Below are 22,471 nucleotides of genomic sequence, written 5' to 3'. Positions count from 1 at the left end.
CAAATGGTGTATTGGTGTTGTGGTTGACTAAAATAAAACTTCCTTAACCTTTCAAATATCATATACAAATGAGATATAGAGTTGAACTATTTGGTAGCAGAGGTTAGAGCTGGGCCGTTTATCATTCTATTTATCGTTGTGATAATTCAGCCAATATATCATAACATGGAATGTTGTCCATATCACCCTGCTGTAGTAGGGGTGTGATTTTACAGTACAGATGAAGGGTTGCGGAGTGCCAGATCCAGCTAAATTATTTAATTTATCCTGGTAAATAATTAAGACCATGCCATTGCCAACAGGCACCATCAAGGACAGCTCATATAGATATGTTTTAAATTTTATTAGAACAAAAATCACATTCATCTTGTGCTCTGAAAACTGTACATTTACAACAAGAGAAACCAAAAAAGTTGTATTCTAACAAAAAAGCAAAGAGGAAGGGTAGATACAAATGGGTAATTGATACAAGTAACTCGGGGGGTATGTATTGGGAGCTATGGCTAGGAAGGAAGAAATAGGGGACAGGAAAGATATTTGGCACATACTGTAGTGTAATATGACAAGATGGTGAAAAACACTATTACAGAAGACATGAGGTTCAGTTATTCCACACCGTGAGGTATGGAGTCAAAACAGTTATCCTGAAGCACAGATTTTTAGATATATTCTTATAGGCTATTATTAATTCTATATAACATCTGTTTTTTAGAATTACAATAATCTACCAATCATAGACCTCCAAATAATTTGTAGTCTTACGCTTTCACTCAGAACACAATACTAATACAGATTTGTTATACAATAAAGTATCTATATGCTCTGTAAATATGAGGAACACGTTATAAAAGAGTATTGAAACATCTTAAGAAAAATCTGCCTTATAATCCTGATATCAGTCCTGCTTGAGCATCAAGCGCCCATCATATTGTACTAGTTTCACACTGATGGTTTTAAAACACAAGGATGTTGTGTTGAAGTCTTTAGTAGCTGGCACTGCGGAAGTGAAGTCATGTCGTTGGCAAGTGCCTCAGCTTATAGTCCTGGGGTCTAGAGTTCTTTCTGCAAGCCTGCATGTGTAGCAGGATGGAAACGAGATCTAATGGTGGGGCTCTTGTTTATTATGAACCGGAGGAGCCTGCATTCTGCCACCAGCTGAGGAGTGGTGGGAATCTAATGGTCTTTGTCCACCATTTCCTGATGATGCCGCCCAGCAGTTCCCAGAATGTACTGCTCTTCCTGTAAAAGAGCTTGATGTTCTTCCAGGTGCCTGTCATGTGCTGCGGAGGCAGAATGCTGGCAGAACCAGGGTTGGGTTCCCACCACCACGCTGACTGTCCCAATGCTTTGCAGTCCTTTTGGGTTTCCAAATATTTGAGCCTAATGATATATTGAGTACAGTGCAAAAAACTGTAAATTCACAGATAGTAAGATGATAACTCAAATCGATGCTAAAACAATAAAACATAATACATGTAATAATCATAATCATAATCATAATAATAACATGATAATGATAATAATAATAATAATAATAATAATAATAACAATAATAATGCTCAGCTCTGTTAGCATGATCAAGCCTTGATTGATAAACCACAGCATTGAGTCAGACCCCAAGTCTGAAGGGAGTCCAGTCTGCTCCTCTTGCCTTGTCCTAGCTAACTTGGAAGATGCCTTGGCCGCAAACACAAGCGTAAAAATGTTAGTTTTGGTTGGAGCTCCCGGGTAAAGTGAGACCCACCGTTTTAAAACGAGTCAAAGGGGCATGTTGACTGCATGTTAACCATGTTGACCACACCTCTCCTGAGCCCAGTCGGTAAGAAACCTCTCAGTGGTCGGACCGCGAACAGAACCAGAACCAGTCCTTGGAACCATCCGTCACTAACTGACATTAACCGCCAGTCAGTATCACAGTGCTTCTCTAGTGTTGCTCATTATCAAGTCCTTGCTGGAAAACAAAATCCCTACAGCACAACACAATAGCCTTCCTTCTTCCATCTCTCCATCCTTCTCTTTCTGAGGGTTTGAAGACATGGATTCTGGGTTCAACACTCTCTCAGCTATCTCTTCCCCCTCCTCTCTTCACTCGTTTGTTCTTGGCTTCCTCTACTCTATCCATGTGGATCCATGGCTCTTCTTTTCCTCCAACCAATAGAATAGGTGACCAAGGTTGAACTATAAGGAACAATCTCAGGCTCCTCCTCTCAGACCTCCGTCTGCAGGTCGATGATATCTTGGCTGACCATTGGGATGGTGGCTCCAGCCTTCTCCCACTCCACCTGCTGCATATGCAGGGGTGACGCGGCCAGGGGCTCCAGGTCCTTCCGCACCCAGGCGGGGGGAGAGTGCTGGGTCCTCTGGATCCCCTCCCATGGTCTCTCCACCTGTGGCTGCTGCTTGTCCTGATAAGGTGAAAAGAGGAAGGCCATGAGTATTGGTATCATCAATAGACCCACATTGGATTCGATACATTCAATGCAATAAAGCTGGACCTATATTGTAATGAAAATTGTGAATCTGGTTGATAGGCAGACCAATGGTCAGTTATTGTAGTATTCCTTGTTTAATCAATCAACTGTCAATCGACTAGTCATTAACTACCTTTAAGATAACTTAAAAATAATGATGTAATTGTGTAATGTGGACGAACTGTTCCTCTAATACTGGGGGGCTAGTGCATTGCAATGCTGAGTATGCCCTATTTAAAATGCCTTAAAAGGCGTATTAAGTCAGTTAGACCAAATGGGTAATAGGACTCACGCTGTGGTTAGTTTTGTCACTTCCTCCAGAGGACACACTCCATCTCACAGACTGTTAGGAAGAATAAAAGAAAACATAATTATTTAACTGATCTTAAAAGACTATTAATGCTATTTCAATGATAGCTGAGGTCAATATGGTTTGCTGAGGTCAAGTTTTCTTCCAGAACAATACTTTTATGTAAATAAAGACTCAGCATGTCTGCATGACGAATCTGATTAAAGATGTTTCATGGCTTGGAATGGTCTCTCTCATTCTCTATTTGTTAATGTTGTCTAGCCTAGCGACTACCCATTTCTTTTCTGATGTATTTATCTTAAATAAAAATACTAATAACTGTATTTGAATCTGTAGGTACACTGTAAAATAGATTTCTATAGGATTATTTACCTTGCTGTCTGAAGCAGGGGACTCTCTGTCTTGTTTCTCAGCGTGATGTAATTTCCTGTTGAGGTCCTGGAACATGTTTTGGTGACGTTTCCTTGTGTGCATTATCTTCTACAGGACACATGGGAATAAGAATAGTAGGTCAGCAAATGGCACAAAATAACCCCATTTTAGACACATTTAATTTCCTACTGATTAATTCTATCCAGATTATTGGTTAATATACAAATATGCACTTGAGATTGCTTACATTTAGCTCTTTGAAGTTATTACATGTTTATTACAAGTTTACAGATGTTCTATTAACATGATAATACAGTATTTGTTATATAACAACATTGTCTTGGTTACATACAGATACATACCTCGAAATCTAATTCAGCATAACGGGACTTCTGTCTCTCCAAGGAGCTCATGGACAGTGTGGAGATGGTCTCGCTCTTGGACATCATGGAGTTCATGGAGTCGAAGGTGTCTCCTAGGCTGCTGTGGGTGATGTGAGACTCGCTGGACATGTTGTGTATGTTCTGGACGGGAGAGTCCCTCTCCGAGTAGGATACGCTGACCCGGTCAGACGGTAGCGTCTTGAGTCCGAAGGCGGCCTGGGGCTCAGCGAAGGGCCCGCTGAGATGAACCAGCCTGGTCTGTGGAAGCTTCTCCACACTGATGTTGTACTTGGACAGGTCCTCTTTGGCCTTGCGAAGGGTGGAGGTGGTGTTGGGCAGGAGCAAGTAGCTGCTACCGTCGGGGCAGCTTCCCTCCGCCTGGCCACGTGCCAGGTCGGCATCCAGCTGCTGGAAGAGCTCGCCGTCGCGCACGTAGACGGGTTTCCCGCAGGAGGACGGGTCCATGCCGCCCTGCAGCCGACTCTTCTCCCTCTTCAGGGTGAGGGTGTGGCTGGAGTACTCGGGCACGGCCTGCATGTGGGCCTTGGTGGTGTGGGAGGGCAGGGTGTGGAAGTTGGAGCTCATGGGGAGAGGCAGCTGAGGTGGGAGGGGCATCTTCTCCTCACAGGAGGAGCTCATACCACCTAGAATAGAGAGGAGGGGTGGGGGCAAATAGGTAAGAGAGTGCACTTACAGTACAATCATGCTGGGCATGTCTGTTGATTCACATTGATTGAAAGGATGGTCAAATGTAAATAATAGATTTGCTGAAATGTTTTCCTTAAGTAGCAACATGCCTCTAAAATATCTTCATTCTAAATTGACAAATAAATGCCCTCCAGGAATGAAAGGGCATTTAAGTAAGTGAATAGAAAAATGGTTAGGAGAGTAATGAAAGGAAAGAGGCTCACCAGGTCTGTTGGAGTCAGCATCCTTCTCGAAATCAGACTGTAAAACAAAATACAAAGTGATGGTTTAATTAGTACTGATTTACATTGAAAACACAAGATTCATTCATTAATTCATAACGATTTCATTCAAGACACTATAAGCATAACCAAAGACACTCACCATGAGCTGGGTGTGGTGGCTATTTTGGAGGGAACTGCCAGAATCTCCATTGCCATCGTCCTTACGGTCAACTACTCTGCATTTCACTGCCTCTTGGACCTATTAGAATGGTGGCGAAATGACCAAACAGTCAGCTACATTCTGAAACACCCTTCAATACAAACAAAAACATAGGAAAATAACTTTCAACTTGAAAACATTGTGCTTACCTCTCTACGCAGGATGCAGTGCACCATGACGATTATGAACCCTTCTAGGGAGTCAAAGACAGCGAAGAGGATCTGGAAGAGAGCGGAGCGGCGGTCGGTCATGGCCAGGACAGCGGACATCCAGGTGAGGGCCAGCAGGGGCAGAATCACACAGGAGCTCCACAGTGACGCTCCCGCTCGCTCCTTCAGTTTGACATCAGTGATGCCGTCCTTGGACACCAGTTTGTTGAAGACCAGGATACCAATTACCATGTTCACCTGTTTAAAAGAAGTTAAAGACACGATGAGTAAGACAATTGTAGTGAGCAATGGGTTTAACTATGCTAAACAATATGGTTAGCAATGATTAGCAATTGGTTTAACTACTATATGTCATAAGAGAATGAATGGTAAAGCATTCATTAATAAGTATTTTTATGTATTTTAAAATAATTGTAGATATACATGGATACATACCAGAACAACAGCAGCAGCGGGTCCAACGAACGAGTAGAGGAGTCCACCCTCCAGCGAGAGCCAGCAGCTACAGGGAACAGACAGAAAAAGAGCAATTATTACATAAGCTGGAGAAAGGGAGTTAGAGAGAAAGAGAGAGAGAAAGAGAGAGGGGGGAAGAAAGAGAGAGAGGTGGGGAGGAAGAGACAGATTTAGGTTCAACTTACTAGTTGACGGTGCCATATCCTTTAGCCTTGGTAAATCCAACAGACACAGCCACCACCAGAGCAGGGAGTCCTATAAGAGAGAGGGAGAGAGAACGAACAGAGTTAGGATTGAATGAGAAATAAATGGCAGAAATACAGGAAAACATACAGTTAGAATGTCCAAAGATGGTTGGAATTAGGTGAAGTCTGGAAGAGGAAAGACAGATACATAGACACAGTGACAGAGTCATAAACAAATGATTACTTTATTTACACTTTGAATGGGGATGCCCACTCTAGTTATAATATTTCTATGGACAGAAATACAGATGCAGTGACAGACAGAAAGCCATTTATTAGGGTACGTACCCCAGCCCAAGCAGAGGAAACGCTTGCGGATGATGCGGTTGCGCAGGCGGCCCGTGACAGCCATGTAGGACTGCCATGCTTCCGTCAGCACCCAGCAGAAAGATGAGAGGAAGAAGAAGTGAAGGAGGGCGGCCACCATTCCACACACCACCTGAAGGAAGGAGGGAAAGAGAGAAAGAGAGTGAGAGAAAAATGGTGTCAGTGGTGCGGTTAATCTTCAAGGCCTCAAAGCAGTCAAAGCCATAGAGAAGAAGAAAAAGAAGAGAGGGGATTGGTTAGAATTGTGCCCTACCTTGTTGCGAGCCTGGGTTTGTCCAACCAGAATGAGGGCATTGGAGCAGATAATGGAGAGGCAGAAGTTGATGAGGATCACTGAGCGCTCCGAGCGGATATACCTGGAGGACGAAAAGGAGAGTGTGAGAATGGGGGGAAGACAAAGCGTGTTGCGCACACAAAGAAATATGATACTACTGACATTTCTAAAGGTGGTTTTGCTTCCAGGGGGCACTTACTTCCAGACGGAGACATAGATGATGATGAGGAGCAGAAGGGTGAGAGAGGAGACCCCACAGCCTACGATGAGCGTCACAGAGGGAAGCAGATTCTTATCCATGTTCTGTAGAGAGGAGACAAGACACGACAACACATTCCCTTACTATGCTGCACACCAGCAAACACACACGAAAAAGGCTAACGCATGAAAACACACACAAACACTGGCAGTGAGTCTGCTCTCTGCTGCACTATCTGGAACAGCAGACGGCTGAATGGCACAATTAGGCCACGGCTAAGGCAAGGTGACCCCAAGGTGAACGTGTCAGAAAGATGGAGCGGTGAGCCAAAGACTTGGCCGAGGTCACTGCGTTTTCCCATTGAGCTTTTGAACCAGCAAATGAGGCATGGAGGATTCAGAACATATATATCCCGCTACTGAGCAGAGGGTAAGAGAGAGAGAGAGAGAGAGAGAGAGAGAGAGAGAGAGAGAGAGAGAGAGAGAGAGAGAGAGAGAGAGAGAGAGAGAGAGAGAGAGAAATATCCCAGGCGTTTCAGCGTGGTGGCTTGCTGTTATTTTCTCCTGCCATTGTGGTGCCACAGCGGTGGCTATAGCTGCAGTGGTAATCTTCTACGTATCACCAGCCATCCTTACAAGCTGATATCTGCATAGATTTATATGCCGTTGTGCCTGTCTATGAGGGGATTTTTACTGTGTCTGTGTGTGTGCCTAGTGTCTTATTACCCCTCCCTGCAGGAGTGGATAGGTGGGCTGTTATCACCTGTGCATTAATCTGCCACCCCCTGCCCTCCCACGCCTCTGACAGCAGCTTAGTTCCCTGCTAGTGCCAGTGGAAGTGCCCGCCTGTGTCTCAGATAGGCCTGGCACGCTGAACCCTTAGCGGCGGGCACACGGGAGAGGATGTCGCACCCCTATTAGCTCTGCTGCTGACTCACCTGTGGGGCCACGAGGGCACCAACAGTGATGAGAGGGACCCAGTACCCCCCACCCGCTCCCACCAGCAAATTGGCTGGGGCTAATTGGCTGGGGCTAATTGGCTGGGGCTAATTGGCTGGGGCTTCGTCCACATGCTTTGATAGATTTTGTGGGGGTTGAGTTAATTTAACACCATAGATGAATCTGCATCACCGTGGTGCAAATGAGACGCGGTCGAATCATGTTCAGGCGCCCAAGGTGGAAGCCTTCATAGGCGAAGAGTCTAATTAGGCATTTTGATAGGGGTTAGGAATTGTGGCACTTATAAAGAGGTGAAAAAAGGCTAAGGAGTGAGCTAAATGCTGAAGAAGAAAAAAAAAGTAGAACGATGCTTCAAATGTGATAAACCTGTGCAAGGAAAATGAAATTGCAAGGAAGTGCAAGGAAAATGAAATTGGCTACGCCCTCCATTGGATTTTTATGATAAACCCATAAAATGTTGTGTCTGTAGCATAGGAAATACAAAGAGCCACATTGCTTTGGCATTGCAGATAATGTCTGAGAGGGTAAAATGGGGATGAAGGCGGTGCCTTGGAGGGCTGTCTCTATCGCTATCTGCTCTCTGCGTGGACGTACCTCATATCACAGCACAGCTGGCAAACCAGGGCCTACGGCAGCCAAATACTAAATTAGCACAGCAAATTTGTTTAGAAATCTATCCAACTACATCAGAGACTCCCAAACCAGATGGCAGATAGCGGAGGGGTGAGCTGAACTGCCTTTTGCTTCCACCTTTTGCTAATGCCAGGGAGAAAAATAACTGTGGCAGCAATATGCTAGCTTCACTGTCTCCCTCCCTATCTATCTGTATATCTGGGTTGATGCTGCCTTTCGCTATTGGCTACTGAGTGAAACTGTAATTCATCCTGTGAGTTTGACCTAAATATGAGCCATGTCTTGCTTTTGCCCTTGAAGGAATCCCAATGTTCCCATTTTCTCCTAAACCTAAAATCAGGACGGAGAAAAAAAAGTCCTTTATGGTGCCTATTAAGTGTGCATTTTCATTTGTGATAGGGATTGATTACCCAGTGCGCATCGCTCTAATTGGGGTCCATTGGTCAAGGTTATCTTCACTGACTAACTAGGTGGGCCACTTCTGCCTCTTTGATCATGTGTCCAAGACACGTTCTCATTGGTGCAGGGTCCAGGAAGCAGACCTTATCAAATGAGAGCTGAAAAACTGCAGTGTCTGGCTCTCCTCTTCTCTCCTCTCCTCTGAAAATGTCTACGGCACACATCAAAGGATGGTAGGGCGGGTGGAACCATCAATGCACAACTAGACATCTGCCTCTCATTGGCCAGCGTCTTTGGCATTTTTCAGAGAGACTTGATGCGACCCATAGGGGTGGGTTGGGAGGGAAGATGATGGGGGGGTGTAATAGAGGATTCAGAAGTATTGGCAGACTAAATGATTGGCGTAGCTGGCCGTCGACTATAGGGGAGTAGGGGTGGCTGCTTTTGTTGTCTTCTCACAAACACAGGGGGCGCTGTAGCTGCCTTTCTCTTTTCCAGACCAGCAACAGACAAATCAAATCGATGACAACAGGTCTCGAGACAAACATCTGATCTTTGCAGTGGAATGGAAGGTAATCATATGCGCAATTAAACCGATCTGAGACAAACATGCATTTCTCTGAATTGTAATAGCCTGACCCATCTGTTGATTGAAAGTCTGGTTTTGTTCGTGGGGGGGGTTACAAAAAATCACACAGACCAAGTTTGCGCCGCAGAAGTCGTTACCAGGGCAACTAGAGAGTGAACTGCAATGGAGGCACAATCCAAACTGTGGTCAATTACACATTGCCTTTGCGCAGTAGAGCTCTTTGCTCATTGATAGAATGAATACCCTAATCAAAGTATATGTTACACCAAGTCAATGCATGCTGTGAAAACTATACAATGCAACCCCCTATGAATTTGAATAACTAAAATGCATGAATTAATAATCTTGATAAAAAAAATAGATTTAAAGAACAAATGTAGACACATTTCTGATATGTCGAACAAATTCTGATGTGATTTTCCAGGTGACGCTTGTAGCTATTCACTCTATTTGTAGGTTACAATGAAAATATTTAGCTTTATGTTTTTAAACATTCATTTATCTATTTCATTCAATTGATAAGAATTACACAGAATTGCCTCCGATTATTAATGCACACACGGGAATGTTATTTGCACATATTTGAATAAGAAAATAAGTCTAATTGAAAACCATCTTTCAAATGTAACGATTAGGCCTATTATTAGCCTACCATTTGTCGACCGTTATTTTGATAGAAATGGCATTCCATATGTATCGAATGTCGCCATGTTTGTTGCACAGTTATTTATCTGATCATTAAAATCACCAGTCTATCAAACCTATCTATGGTCAATGGCACCTGCACAGAGACAAAGAAGGGGAGGGTGGCAGCGCGAAACAGAGCCATTCGAAAAACAACGCCTACGTTTACATTTAATTATTCCATCACACACACATAACGAACGTTAACATTAAAGAAACACAAGGTAAATAAAGGCAACACTTACCATATCAGGGTTTATCCGCGCTAAAATGGCGAAGGTGGAGAGCCTGTCACACACGCATTTGGTTCTGAATGAATCTACCCCGACCGCTCTGCAGCTACGCGCAGACCAAGATCCAAGCAGCGAAGAACTGCACAGGGCGAGAGTGAATGGGAACAGCGGGTTATGAGAGAGGAAACATTTATCTGAGAAATGCCTCAAATCAACCTCTCTATCCAAAAAGATTCATTGTAGCCTAGTCTATAAAAAGACCACATAAAATATGGTGGGAATATTTGCAGTTTTGCATGGTAATTTGAAATGTAGAGGAATTCATATTTCTGAAATGGGATTGATATGATATGTGATACATTCTTATTACACTGTAAATTATATAAGAATAAACCTGTTGCTTTCACAAGAGAAACTGTTTTGTTATAATGACTATGAGTGACTAGGACTCATTCTGTAATTGTAGTTCTTACACCTGAAATGATGGCCCTGCTATGGGATGAACACTTTATTGTCCCTAATACTATACCAAAAACATAAAAAAGAATCTGTCTAATTTATATTCTTGACCATCTTTTCCAAGCAGCAGTAGAATCAATTTTTTCTTGCGGACTTTCTCAAATGTATGAGTAAAATAAGAAATATGAGGGGTTTCAGTGGAGGAGAATGGATTTCACTGGTGCCCTTCTGCTAAATCATGCATGGCTTTATGGTGTGGGCATGGGAATCGCTTCACTGCATGACCTCTATGACTGCCATAGGATCTTCTCTAAACCTTTTGAATATCTACTGTGTATCATTTTAACTCTCAGTTAAGATGGCCACTATGGATTTTCATCCCAGAATATCCAGTTTTAGGTATTGAGACAAAGGGCAAAGTCTTGTCATCAATGACTAAAATACATTGTAATAAACAATCTCAGACAGCAACAATCCCTTTTCCTACATTTAGTTCTGTGACACAGTCCCTATTATGACACATGCGGGTAAAGTTATCTGGCTGCACTGTGCAGCAGCAGATGCTGCCGCCTTGCAGTGTTTCACATGATGTGAGTGTCAGGAGGAGAGAAGGGAGTGAGAATGGGTGTGAGGTGTTGAACCATGGCCCATGGTCTTTGGATGATTAGCTATACTCAGAATTAAACTTTACATCAATGTTGCCTCTGTGTTGTGTCCCTGTCTAGTTAGTGTGGTATGAATGGATCCAGATGACTTGTTGATCAGTGAAAGGTGTCACAGGGGACTCTGAGGATAAGAGCGGCTGCTACCCCTAAAGCCCAGAGAGATGGGTCATGTCAACATGGTCTATTGATGCTTTGTCCCTGCTTGTCCAGATGATTGACATCACAAGAGATGCAACACTACTGCATCACAGTGACTTATATAGCTAAAGGGTGAATGCTCATATAAAGTGATAGAAGCAGGAGTGAATGGATCTTTGAGCTTTCAGGAATAATCAACTATCACCAACTGGGTTGACAGAATTATGAAAATGTGGACATTTATGAATGTAAATACACAAATGGGATGTAAACAACATTAGTCACCACTTACGTTTCACGCTCATCCCAGGAGATGCAAGTTTCATTGATGGTGTCCTGGAAAAATAGAAAAGGCGGGGTAAGGATCTAAGAAAAATTAAATGCGTGGGATGTACAATTGGATTCCTCCATCTATAACCATATGTGTGAGATGCAACAGCATGGCGCTAACCACCATCCAACGTTTCTTTCACGCTAACCTCACCTACTGGACTAAAAATGGCCACTCCTCATTACCATAATGACGCAGGTTTATTAATGCGACTTAATGTACTGTATAGCTGCTTGTTTAAAAAAAAATACAATACCCATAAGGGATTTGTAGTTCTAAAGGGCCATTAGGTGGGTATCCAATGGGAACTTACATTATGGAGGTGGGGGAACTCGATTTCCACTGGGGTGGACAGCAGACCTGGGGTGGGCTTCACCATAACCGTGACTACCTTAGAGTTGAGTACGCTGCTGTTACTGAGGAGAGAAGAGACAGGACATTTGGTCAAACAAAAGCACAGTATTGGTAATGTACTGTTGGAGTATTTCCAGTATTTGACGTGATTCCTTGGCAATCAACGGTGAATACTTCAGTGGAATGCTAAAATGGTTTTAATGGGATTTGTACAGTGAGTAACCATATGCCTGTAAATCAGTCCCGTGCCTGCTGGGTTTCAATGGAGGAAAGTCTACCTTCCCCAAAGTGTATCAAGAGGGCACTGTAAAAGTGTACTAGTATAGAGTATGAGTCATTCAGTAGGAAAGTCTTACCTTTGGAAGGACAGGATAGAGCTGAGGTTTCTGTATAGAACGATCCCGGTCACAAATGCAGTGGTGCCCTCTGTAACAGACAAAACACACAATTATTATTATTATTCACAAGTAGAGAAGAAAATAGTGGCTGTCAACAAGAACAGACGAGAGCTTCAAGGTGTTTTGAGACTTCCTAGAATTGTTTGTTTTACTGTCTTCTATCGGTTTCTTTATACAAATACATACATACATGTGTATCTGTAGACTATTTGTACAATGTATGCATCAGTGGTTGTGAATGTACACTATTTAAATACAGTATGCCATTCTCACCAGACTGGTCGATGGACAGAGCGTCGCGGGAGACAGTGATCTTCTCCTCTGAGGTCCTGACCCAGTCCATCATGCCTCTCCATCCTTTCACTGGGAAGGTGAAGTCAGTGGTCATGGCTGTGGGGCGCTTATGGATGCTCAACACTGGAGAGGAGAAAAAGAGATGGAAGGTGTTGTGTCAAAGAGTGTCCCTGGAATACATGGTGTGTATAGGATACTGCGACTCCTTTAGGGTCTGGTAAGTGAAGAATCATTTCATTGAACTCTGAACAAGAGGAACCAAGGACAGCTATGGCTTCATGCGTCATGTGTCATGTCTTTAACTGTCTGGAGGAGTTGCTGCTGAATCCTGTGTGAACTGGGACTGTGAATGTCACCTTTGCTAAAACGACATGGCAAGAAATTGCTGTCGCAATGAGAAAAAATACGTGTGAGTTCTACAGTTTGGAAAGTATGTGTCTTTTCTGAGAGCTTATGTAAAACCCAATCTGATTCTAGCTTCCTCCCACGTAACTGGTAACATACAGGATGGGGTTTATATTTGCATCTAGCACATCGACTCGGTACTGGTACTCCCTGTATATAGCCATGTTATTTTCTACTCCCTTTATGTAGCCATGTTATTTTTACTCTTTATTTTTATTAGTTATTCACTGTATATTTATTCCTTGTGTCACTATTTACATTTTAAAACATCTTATCTTGAACTCTGTGTTGTTGGAAAAGGACCCATAAGTAAGCATTTCACTGTTAGTCAACACCTGTTGTCTACGAAGCATGTGACGAATAAAATTGGATTTGATGAGATTTTTGACATTTTTCAGATGCTATGGTTTTGTGCTATCTAGAAGATGGATAGCTACAAACGGGCCTGCAAAAATGTCAAAGTGATAACAGATCATTTTTTCCCCTGCTAATCTAGATATTCTCTTCAGTGACATGATTAAGATTGATGCACTCTGTGGCCGGATAAAGGTAAAGCAGAGAGCTGCTGGCAGGGACAATTTGGGGCTCACCTAAATTCTCTGTGACTTCATAAATGTCCTGGAAGTCCTTCATCTGCATACCGATCATGTCCACAAAGTCCTCGACGAGCTGCAAGAACTCCTTGACGTTAGCGCCCATCTAGAGGAGAGATAGGTGGAAGGAGGGAGAGAGAAGAAAGAAAGAAAGGAGGGGAGACCATAACGTTACATTTATATAAAGGAAAATCTTAAACATCCACGGATTGTTTGAAGTTGTTTGAATTAACGTCATTACAACGCATTTACAACCAGAACTTGTTGTTATCTGATTGAAATTGCGTCATTATTACAATGCCAGTTTTGCCGGCTGGGAGACTATTCGTTTTTCATAGCATTGCTTATCTATGCTGTGCTTAAAGAGGAACAATGAATGTATAGGCCTTATACCGCACTGTATATGCAATGGCTTTCATACTGTATCTTATTATTTCACAATACTAATGTTCCTGAGCAGTGAAAAGCACTATCATCAACATTGGAGCTTCCTAACTTCCGGAGGGCCATATATGGGCAGCAGGCAGCAGGCTGTTGATTCACTCTCCTCTTTTTCTCTCTGTTCTCTGTGGATGGGAGGGAGGGCTCTTGCGTCTCTCTGACGCAGAACTGTAGCGATGTGGGCGAAAAGGTGTGTGTATATCTGTGTAATACATATTGTACAGTGTCTGTATATGTGTCCCTTCTTTACAACGACCATGGTCTGTGGGTTGGTATGGAGACGCACAGATTGGAGGGTGGGCGTTGTGATTCTCCCTGCCTGCCTTGCTCTTTCTCTCTGCCCCGAGCGTTAACTCTCTCCTAACTGACACACTGCTAATTCGTAATCAGTTCACCTTCAATTTGACAAGCAAATGGTTATTCCCTGAATGTGGGGCCTTTTTATTAGTGACATGAGTTTTCCATACTAATATATGTATTACCTTTATCTAACCAGGTAGGTTATTGAGAACACAATCTCTATTACAATAACAACCTGACTAATCCTATCCATGAGGCTGGAGGCCATAGTTAACTTGAACAGGGTTTTCAAGTAACAAAATCAACATATAGGAAAATGTCATGACAAATGATCAAAAACGCCAAGAGGCTTCCTTACAATTCTCGAGAGGCACATCTGATTCAGAGCACAAGATGCTAAAAACGAGTCACATGGATTTCTACTTATCCCTATATGTAATGGTCCCTGTGAGACACACATGAGTCAGATAGTATGCTGGTGTGCTATCCTTAATTGATTGAAAAACATGCTCCTAACACTATCTTCAGTATGGGGGTGAGGGAAGTCAAGGGGGGTGTGGATTGAAACGACACATGCCCTGTTCCTTTCTTAATCAATATTCTCACATTTTTGCCCATTCTTTCTCTGAGTGTCCTGTTCTTACTATGGTGTCTATTCCTTCCATGGTAGGAAACTGAATGGGGTTTTTGGGGTGATAATGAGGTATCACCAGTTACCACTGTTTCCCCCCATTCGCTTACAACAACTTGACATCAACACAGACCAAACTTTCTCCTCCACTCTCACACTTAGTTACAAAAACCTGACAAAGGAAGAAAAACCTTCTCCTCCACTCTTTTTCTCAGTTACACAGTCATACACACAAACACTAACACGTAAAAATATGTTGCATTTCATAAATACTCTGCTGTCAGAACTTGTCACTCACCAGCTGTGCCTCCTCCCATTTGTCATGATGTTCCTCCTTCAGTAAGTTGCTGATTGTCTGTGCATAGTTCTGTAGAAGAGGAGATATGAGCGATAGTATTAGACTTGATCAAATAAAGGCCAAATCATACTTTGCTGGAGGAGTGTTAGGGCATACACATGGCAAAATGAATAACTTACACTGTGTGAGTGACAATACACATTGCAATTTTATTTTCAATGCTTAATTCAAAAGCAACACAGTATTTCTGACTGACCTCCACATCAGCATTGCTCAGGCTATATCCAGCTCCTTTGTAGATCTCAGTGGTGTTCCTGAGGACATCCATGATGGACAGCAGGTCTCCACTGTACTTGGTCCCCTCATCAGAGGTGGCCCTCAGTCGGGAGATCACCTCAGAAATCCCATCAGTCATCAAGCCCTTCTTAGCCTTATCAACACCATCCTGGGCCTATAGGAAGGGAGGGTAAGTAGAGAGGTCACACTCTAGGTCAGGGGTATTCAACTCTTACCCTACGAGGTCTGGAGCCTGCTGGTTTTCTGTTCTACCTGATATTTAATTGCAAGCACCTGGTGTCTCAGGTCTTAACCAGTCCCTGATTAGAGGGGAACAATTAAAAAATACAGTGGAACTGGCTTTGTGTTCCAGAATTGAGTTTGAGGGCTCTGGGTTGATTAGCAGTTTGATACTCTAGCTAGTGTACTGATACACTGTAGCTTGAGTACACTGCCGGGAAATCATAGGTTGTGGAGATGTGTTTTGAACTGTCTTCATATTAGGTATCTATCATTGTAATGAGCCCCATCTCTAAGGGTTTGTAGTTATGACTTTAAGGGCAACATCTTCAGAGTTGAAAGGATTGACTACTATTTGTGTGATCCAACAATAGATTATCATAACTAGCAGGTTTGTTGGAAGATACATCTCCAGACACTCCTTTCTGGTATAGTCAACTTACCAATGTGGAAATGTCCTGGTAGTTCTTGGAGATGCACTTGATGTAGGTCGGGTTCTCCCAATAAGCAAGGCCTACAGCGCCAAGGGTGCATCGGCGCAAGATCAAGCCTGTGTGTATTACAGAGTACTGGAGGTCAGCATGATCATACACAGGGATGATAACATTACTTAAACATGTGAAGTACATGTATGTCTTATAAGAATAATGGGCTACATGTGTTAATGTACTGACCTGTGGAATCTGTAGGGCAGGTCACGGCAGCCATGTCTCCTGCTGGGGTTCTCTTCCACACAACATCACCATCGGTCTCCTCCTGACAGATCTCATGGGGTTCTGAAGAGAAGAGAGGGAGACTTGGTTGCATATTTTGTTGCATTGAATCAAAGTATTGCTTGGTTTTCTGTGGTCAAGTTGTATTTGAATACTATTGTTTTGTGTTGAACCACTGAATTGTATTGCATCCCACATGTCAGCCATGTTTGTTTTGACTCACTGACCTGGGCATCTTTTCTCGTTGCAGCGTCTCAGCTCCCCTCTGTCTCCAGGGCAAGGCTCTCCACCAAAGTAAGGTCCTTCACACATCCTCTGCCTCTGCTTGCTTCCTCCCCCACAGGTCTTACTGCAGCTTCCCCATGAGCTCCATGATAACCAGCGTCCGTCAACTAGAGAGAGACAAAACACAATGTTACCCCCTGACCTTCAACAGACTGACCAATAGCCACAATACCCAATACTGGCCTTTTACCCATAGACTGTGCCTGGAACTGGGTACTTGACAACTTATTAGGACTAAAGAGGTCTCCATTCCAAAGTTGGTGGTGCTAGCTATCTACCTGGGCAATCTTTCAGGAAGCAGTTGTTGGTCTCACGCCAATCACCACGGCACTCCGAGCCTCCGTAGGATGGTCCGTTGCATTCACGTGTCCTCTGCTTGGTGCCATTGGAGCAAGAGGCAGAGCAGGTGGTCCAACCGGACCATTCGTTCCAGGCACCGTCCACTAGAGGGAACCAGAGAGGGAGGTGGAGAATTAGGACACCATCAAGCCTCGGGCCAGTAATCATCATGGCACAGAGATGCTATTAACATTTTAACATGTTCTACTTTGAGACTGAGTAGTAGTGAAGGCCCAAATTCTGTTCTCGTTTGTCCTTCATGCACCACTGCAGGTGTCTCTAACTCTAAATGCCTCCCCAACCAATTGCCTATACTCAAACGACACACAAAACCTCCAGTCGCTGGAAAGCCTCATCAAGTGTACTGTATTTAAAGGGAGAAAAATGTCCGCTCGCTCAATGCAGGTCAACATAGGCCTACTACTATGTGTCGTATGGGAAGAAAGATAATGGGCCTATTTTTCTAATGGATACGTCCCAACTGGCACCCTATTCCCTACATAGTGCACTACTTTTGACCAGAGCCCTTTAGCTATTCTATGGGCTCTGGTCAAAAGTAGTGCACCATATAGGGAATAGGGTGCCATTTGAGATGCAGTCAATGTTTCCCAACACAGGAAGGCAGGCCCAATTAGGAGTTTCTGGAGGACATCGGATTCCATCGCTCCCAGAGTTCCACCTCATTAAGTGATCCCTTCAGCCTACATGGGTGAGCAGGAGCCTTTTTTCTCACTGCCAAGTCTATAGTTTTGTTCTAATGGGAATGGATGGGGGACTTGATACAGCGCAACACTTTACTTTTAATGCTGCTCTAAGAACTGTCCTCTTTGTCTATTCTTGGGTGGGCAAGGAGGAAAATTGACCTGGTGAAAATACATGAAAAGGCAGTTTGAAATAAAAACAAAAGTCATCTTTGAATTTCATAAATTTCATTTATAAAATAAGTCTTCCAAAGGGCAAGAAAATGTGTCAGAAATGTAATTAATCATGATAATTATCAATGAATAGCAAAGAGACCAAAAAAGGATAATGACATTTTTGAGAGTCTGGCTATTCTATAATTGTTCTTTTAGAAGGCAAATCAATATTTTAAGTGCCAAAAAGATTATTAAAGACGAATTGTCCTCAAAAAGTGAAATGTGTATTTGCGTTAGAAATGTGATTTCCCAAGGTAATGACAGTCATTTCGAGCCGTCTTCTCTTGGTGGTGCATATTGCCACCTGCTGTCCACAGTATGAAACTACATGGCCAGGCACATTCAATTAATTAACTCAGTTGTATTGAGGAGCGGCAGAAAATCAGTTATGTGCTAAGTGAACAATGGAATTGCAAATAAAAAGCCATTGTTATTATAATTACAAAAACATCTAAGTACCAGATTGACTAAATATTCAGGTGAGAGAGAAGAGGACTAACCATTCACTGTCAGTGGGCGGTGTGTATGTATCACTAGAGAGAGAACTGTGTGTGTGGTGAGGATGACCATGAGGAGTGTATGACTCACTGCCTGTATAGTCCATGACTAAGCCCTGCAGGCATTTGTTCTGCAGATACAATACGTCAGATGTGATGCCAAACCAACACTTTACTCCCCATGATAACCACCACTACTAAAGGATTTAGATGTGAGTTAGAATGGGTAGGAAGTCAGGAAGGAGGAAAGAGAGAAGCCTTGAAAATGAAAGTATCTTAGTCAGTCAGAGTTCTTCCCACAGGGGTCAGTGACAAAGCTAACCCATTGACAAATATATGCTCATTAAGATGAGTAAGTAAGTGGTCCTGTGTGGCTGAGTTAGGGTTGTGAGTTCAATTCCGGCTAGGGTCACATATACTTAAATGTATGCACTCACTGTTGTAAGTTGCTTTGGATAAAAGAGTCAGCTAAGTGGCATATATCATGAGTAAGTAATAAGGCTAACCTGGGCAGACTGCGATGTTGCAGAACTTGGTCTGTTTGATAGGTCCCTTGCAGGGTTCTCCTCCGTTCTGGGGCTGCTTGCAGGTGCGGGTGCGGTCACGGTAACCACGGCCGCAGGTGGACGAGCACAGGCTCCATGGGGACCACTCGTCCCAAGCTCCATCAACTGAAAACAAGAGGAAAAATTCAGACCATGTCACCAAACATACATTTTTACAGTTATGGTTTATTTGCCCTCAAAATGAATATGCATTATTCGTAGGTAACTGAGTTGTAGGGTCTTTGGGTATTGACTGTGAGTTCAGGGAGGGGACAATTTCATGAGCTATCCACTAGGTGGAGTTGTGATCTTTACCATAGTTGGCAACCTGTCTAGAGACACACACACACACACACACACACACACACACACACACACACACACACACACACACACACACACACACACACACACACACACACACACACACACACACATACACACAGACACCCTAAACACCACCCTAAACACGCCCTGGTAAATGAGCCACCACTTACCGGGGCAGACCATGGTGTTGTTGCAGGGGCGGTTCTCGCGGAGGGGGCCGGTGCATTGGGTGCTGTAGGAGGAGGTAACACAGAAACGGGTGCGGGCCTGCCAGCCCTCTCCACAGCTCACTGAACACACACTCCAGGGGGACCACTCATCTGCAACCGCAGCAGAGTCCACTACAAAGGTCAGGATCAAAGAGTCAGCGTTAAAGGTCTGGCAGCCGTACCACTATACATCACAAACAAGCAAATTATCTACCGGTTATCCTTTATCCCCAGAATGTGGGTCTCACCTGTTTGAAGGGCCACGACTCCAGTGCTAGGAACATCAGCGTTTTCTCTTTTCAGGCCAACAATGGAAGCCAGGGCTTGGCTACGGGCGCGCACTTGACCTGTGGAGGTAAAGGATGATTAGTGAGCTGAAACTCAAGCTGCTTCCAAACACATCAACACAAAGACAGACAGTAGGTTGGACATTACAGACTTACAAGAAAACAAACAGACAGCTAGATTGACAGGTAGACTCACCAATGCAGGGATGAGGGTTGCAGACCCGCCCCTCTTCGACCACGCCTTCACACACACTATCCTCTGGATGACAAGCTCGGCTGCGCACCTGGACTCCACCCCCGCACTCCATACTGCACTCAGACCAACGGCCCCATCCACTCCAGCTCTCTGCAGGAGAGAGAAAGAAGAGGCACATGGCATGATACACAAGACCAAAGACAATGGTATATAAATGTGGATGGAGCTTAACTCTTTCTTAAAAAGCCCTACTGCTCAGAAATGGAGATATAGAAATTGCTACAGTTCAGTAGGAATGTAAATGGTTTTTCAGGTAGTGTTCTCAAGGATTTCGATGTAAAAACTGGAAGCTGGTCATTACTGTGCCTGTCAGGGAGCTGAGGAGAAATGCACAAGGACAGCTCTTTGTGAGAAGCCATGCAAGATAAAAGGTTTTCATTTGAAATGAACGTTTGCTTTCCAGCGCCATGGAAAGCACGGTGTGCAAGGCTGGTGCGTTGCTACGGTTACTGCAAGTGCTTGGCTTCGATTTCCTGTGCCAGCTAACTGTGAGGGCTTTGTGTACACTGTGTGTGTGCCTCTCGCATCCCTCAATCCCCCAGCAAAGAGCCAGCAAACTTGTCCGCAGTCCATGAAAACGAATTGGCACTACACTGTCTGCAGTGGGAGCGATCTGACCACTTAGCCCTTAAGGAGCCACACAGTCTCTTCTTAATACCCTTCATTTATGCCTTATGATACTGGTGCAGCAAAGGGCACATCTTCATCAGAACCCCACGTTCTCTTTCCCTCTAGAATTTAGATCATTAACAGGGGGAGGGGTGTGTGAGGTAGTTTGAGGTAGGGTTGATTAGTTGGGGTCAGCATGGGGAGGCTGTGCTTCCAAGGGAACATGACTCCAATCAGCCAGACTGAGATATAGTCTAGACTCTAGTGGATGGGATAACAAAAACAGTCGTGGACATTGAGCATTACACAATAACAGTCGTGGACATTGAGCATTACACAATAAGCAGGTTAGGTGGTGGTAACTCTACTCACTTATGATCTCGGCGTCGCGTACAATGTCACGTCCAGTGTCTCTGGGAGTTGGGATGCACTCCTCCTGGTAGATGCCTCCACGGTAGCAGCCACCTGGCTTCCTGACAGGGGTCTCCCAGCACTGGCAGGGGGTGTTCATGATGCCACAGGGGTTGGGATGGGTGCTGGTGGACAAACAATTATCCAGCCACTGGCACAGCTTCTGACACGCTGGCATACTGGGGTTCCTCTTGCCCACCACCAGGAACTCGGCCTTGAACTCACCATTGCTGTCTCCCTCCACAATCTCCAGGTTGTGTCTTGGCGCCACCTTACGGAGCTGCAGGAACTGCTTGCTGGACTCCAGGTAGGTTACAGACGTTGAAGCGTCGCACAATCGGACGACTTCATCAAAGCTCTCCATACCCAGGTAGGTGCGAGAGGTCTCGATAAAGGAGTCGAACTGGAAGGTCTTGACCTGGCGGGGCAGGCAGGAGTCGGTGGGCTTGGTGATCTTCATGTAGACGGTGTAGCGGCGAGGGTCTGGGTTCTGCAGGGTCCAGGAGCACGGTGTGGAGGGCAGGTTGGCGGTCGAAGAGAACAGCCCGAAGAAGCGGCTCTGCTCCAGGGTGGCGCAGGTATCAGAGGCTGGGCCAGATGGGATGCTGGAAGTCAAACCGAGGAAAAGGAGGGCCACAAGGGCCACTAAGGGCCCCGACCGGGGAGGTGACCACGCCATTGTGTGGTCGCTTCAAGAGGATGTTTCAAGGGGACTCAAATTGATTTCACTCTTTTCTCTCTCCTCTATTTATACAATTTGTTACGATGTGACTTCAGTTGCTTGGAACTTGTTGGTTTACACTCTGAGGAATTGGATGGGGTTCAAAGGCTTCAGTGGGACAGACAGACAGCCATGTGTCAAAGATATGTCTGTTGGACAAAGGGAAGACAAAAAAAGAAACATGACAGGTCACTAAGTGTAACAATTCTCTGATCAGAACCGACCAATAGGTACCTCGGCCCTATGGTGAAATCAGGAATTATTCAGAACTAACTTATAATATACATGATTATACTAATTGCAACCTGCACAGGTCATCATTGTTAGTAAGAGTTTGGTCTTAATTGACTTAATTGACAAACCTGTATAAATTAAAAAAATCCCGGTCCCCTGATTACATCTATCCCCACTTGAGTGTTGAGCCTGTGAATAGCATTACTGTGCAGCAGCAGATCTCTCCAGTGAACAAGTCCAGAGTATAATAACAGTGTGTGGACCTGCAATTACAGTCCTTTGCAGCAGACTAGCCTCCGCTCTCTCTCAATCTCTCTCTCTCTTTCTCTCTTTCCTCCCACACACGGGAATGTGCCGCTAAATGCTAACCAGAGTGCGTCAGGCTGACGTCTGTGCTGGCGTGTTGCCACTGGGAACCGCAGACAACACTTATATTCAATTATACTCTACAATGCCCAGGAAT

The 22,471-nt window shown here is 44.2% G+C and overlaps 1 protein-coding gene across 1 annotated transcript; it reads right to left on the bottom strand.

The window, feature by feature from the left end:
* Positions 1 to 328: 328 nt before the first annotated feature.
* LOC121571429 (adhesion G protein-coupled receptor B1) lies at positions 329 to 21,968 on the bottom strand. Its single transcript, XM_041882875.2, has 29 exons — positions 21,015 to 21,968; positions 19,974 to 20,123; positions 19,739 to 19,837; positions 19,452 to 19,622; positions 18,916 to 19,080; positions 16,935 to 17,099; positions 16,599 to 16,763; positions 16,333 to 16,434; positions 16,102 to 16,208; positions 15,399 to 15,593; positions 15,143 to 15,211; positions 13,470 to 13,578; positions 12,454 to 12,597; positions 12,139 to 12,208; positions 11,742 to 11,844; positions 11,390 to 11,433; positions 9,848 to 9,974; positions 6,339 to 6,442; positions 6,119 to 6,221; positions 5,827 to 5,977; positions 5,479 to 5,548; positions 5,273 to 5,339; positions 4,817 to 5,074; positions 4,608 to 4,706; positions 4,448 to 4,484; positions 3,516 to 4,180; positions 3,154 to 3,261; positions 2,764 to 2,814; positions 329 to 2,405 (listed from the first exon to the last, which is right to left on the bottom strand). Exons 1-29 carry the CDS (start codon positions 21,730 to 21,732, stop codon positions 2,208 to 2,210), a joined length of 4,614 nt encoding a protein of 1,537 aa, XP_041738809.1. The 5' UTR covers positions 21,733 to 21,968; the 3' UTR covers positions 329 to 2,207.
* Positions 21,969 to 22,471: the final 503 nt, after the last annotated feature.

This window comes from Coregonus clupeaformis, chromosome 8 (genome assembly GCF_020615455.1).
Source record: "Coregonus clupeaformis isolate EN_2021a chromosome 8, ASM2061545v1, whole genome shotgun sequence".
NCBI lineage: Eukaryota > Metazoa > Chordata > Actinopteri > Salmoniformes > Salmonidae > Coregonus > Coregonus clupeaformis.
Note: the sequence above shows the minus strand (reverse complement) of the source record. Positions and strands in the feature narration are given on the sequence as shown.

Bases quoted from the DNA above. Each gene is read 5' to 3' on its own strand.
- LOC121571429 (XM_041882875.2), bottom strand. From the start codon at position 21,732: ATGGCGTGGTCACCTCCCCGGTCGGGGCCCTTAGTGGCCCTTGTGGCC. The intron at 19,623-19,738 runs GTGAGACCCACA...TGACCTTTGTAG, and splicing joins AGTCGTGGCCCTTCAAACAG to TGGACTCTGCTGCGGTTGCA. The intron at 6,222-6,338 runs GTAAGTGCCCCC...TTCGTCCTCCAG, and splicing joins ATCTATGTCTCCGTCTGGAA to GTATATCCGCTCGGAGCGCT.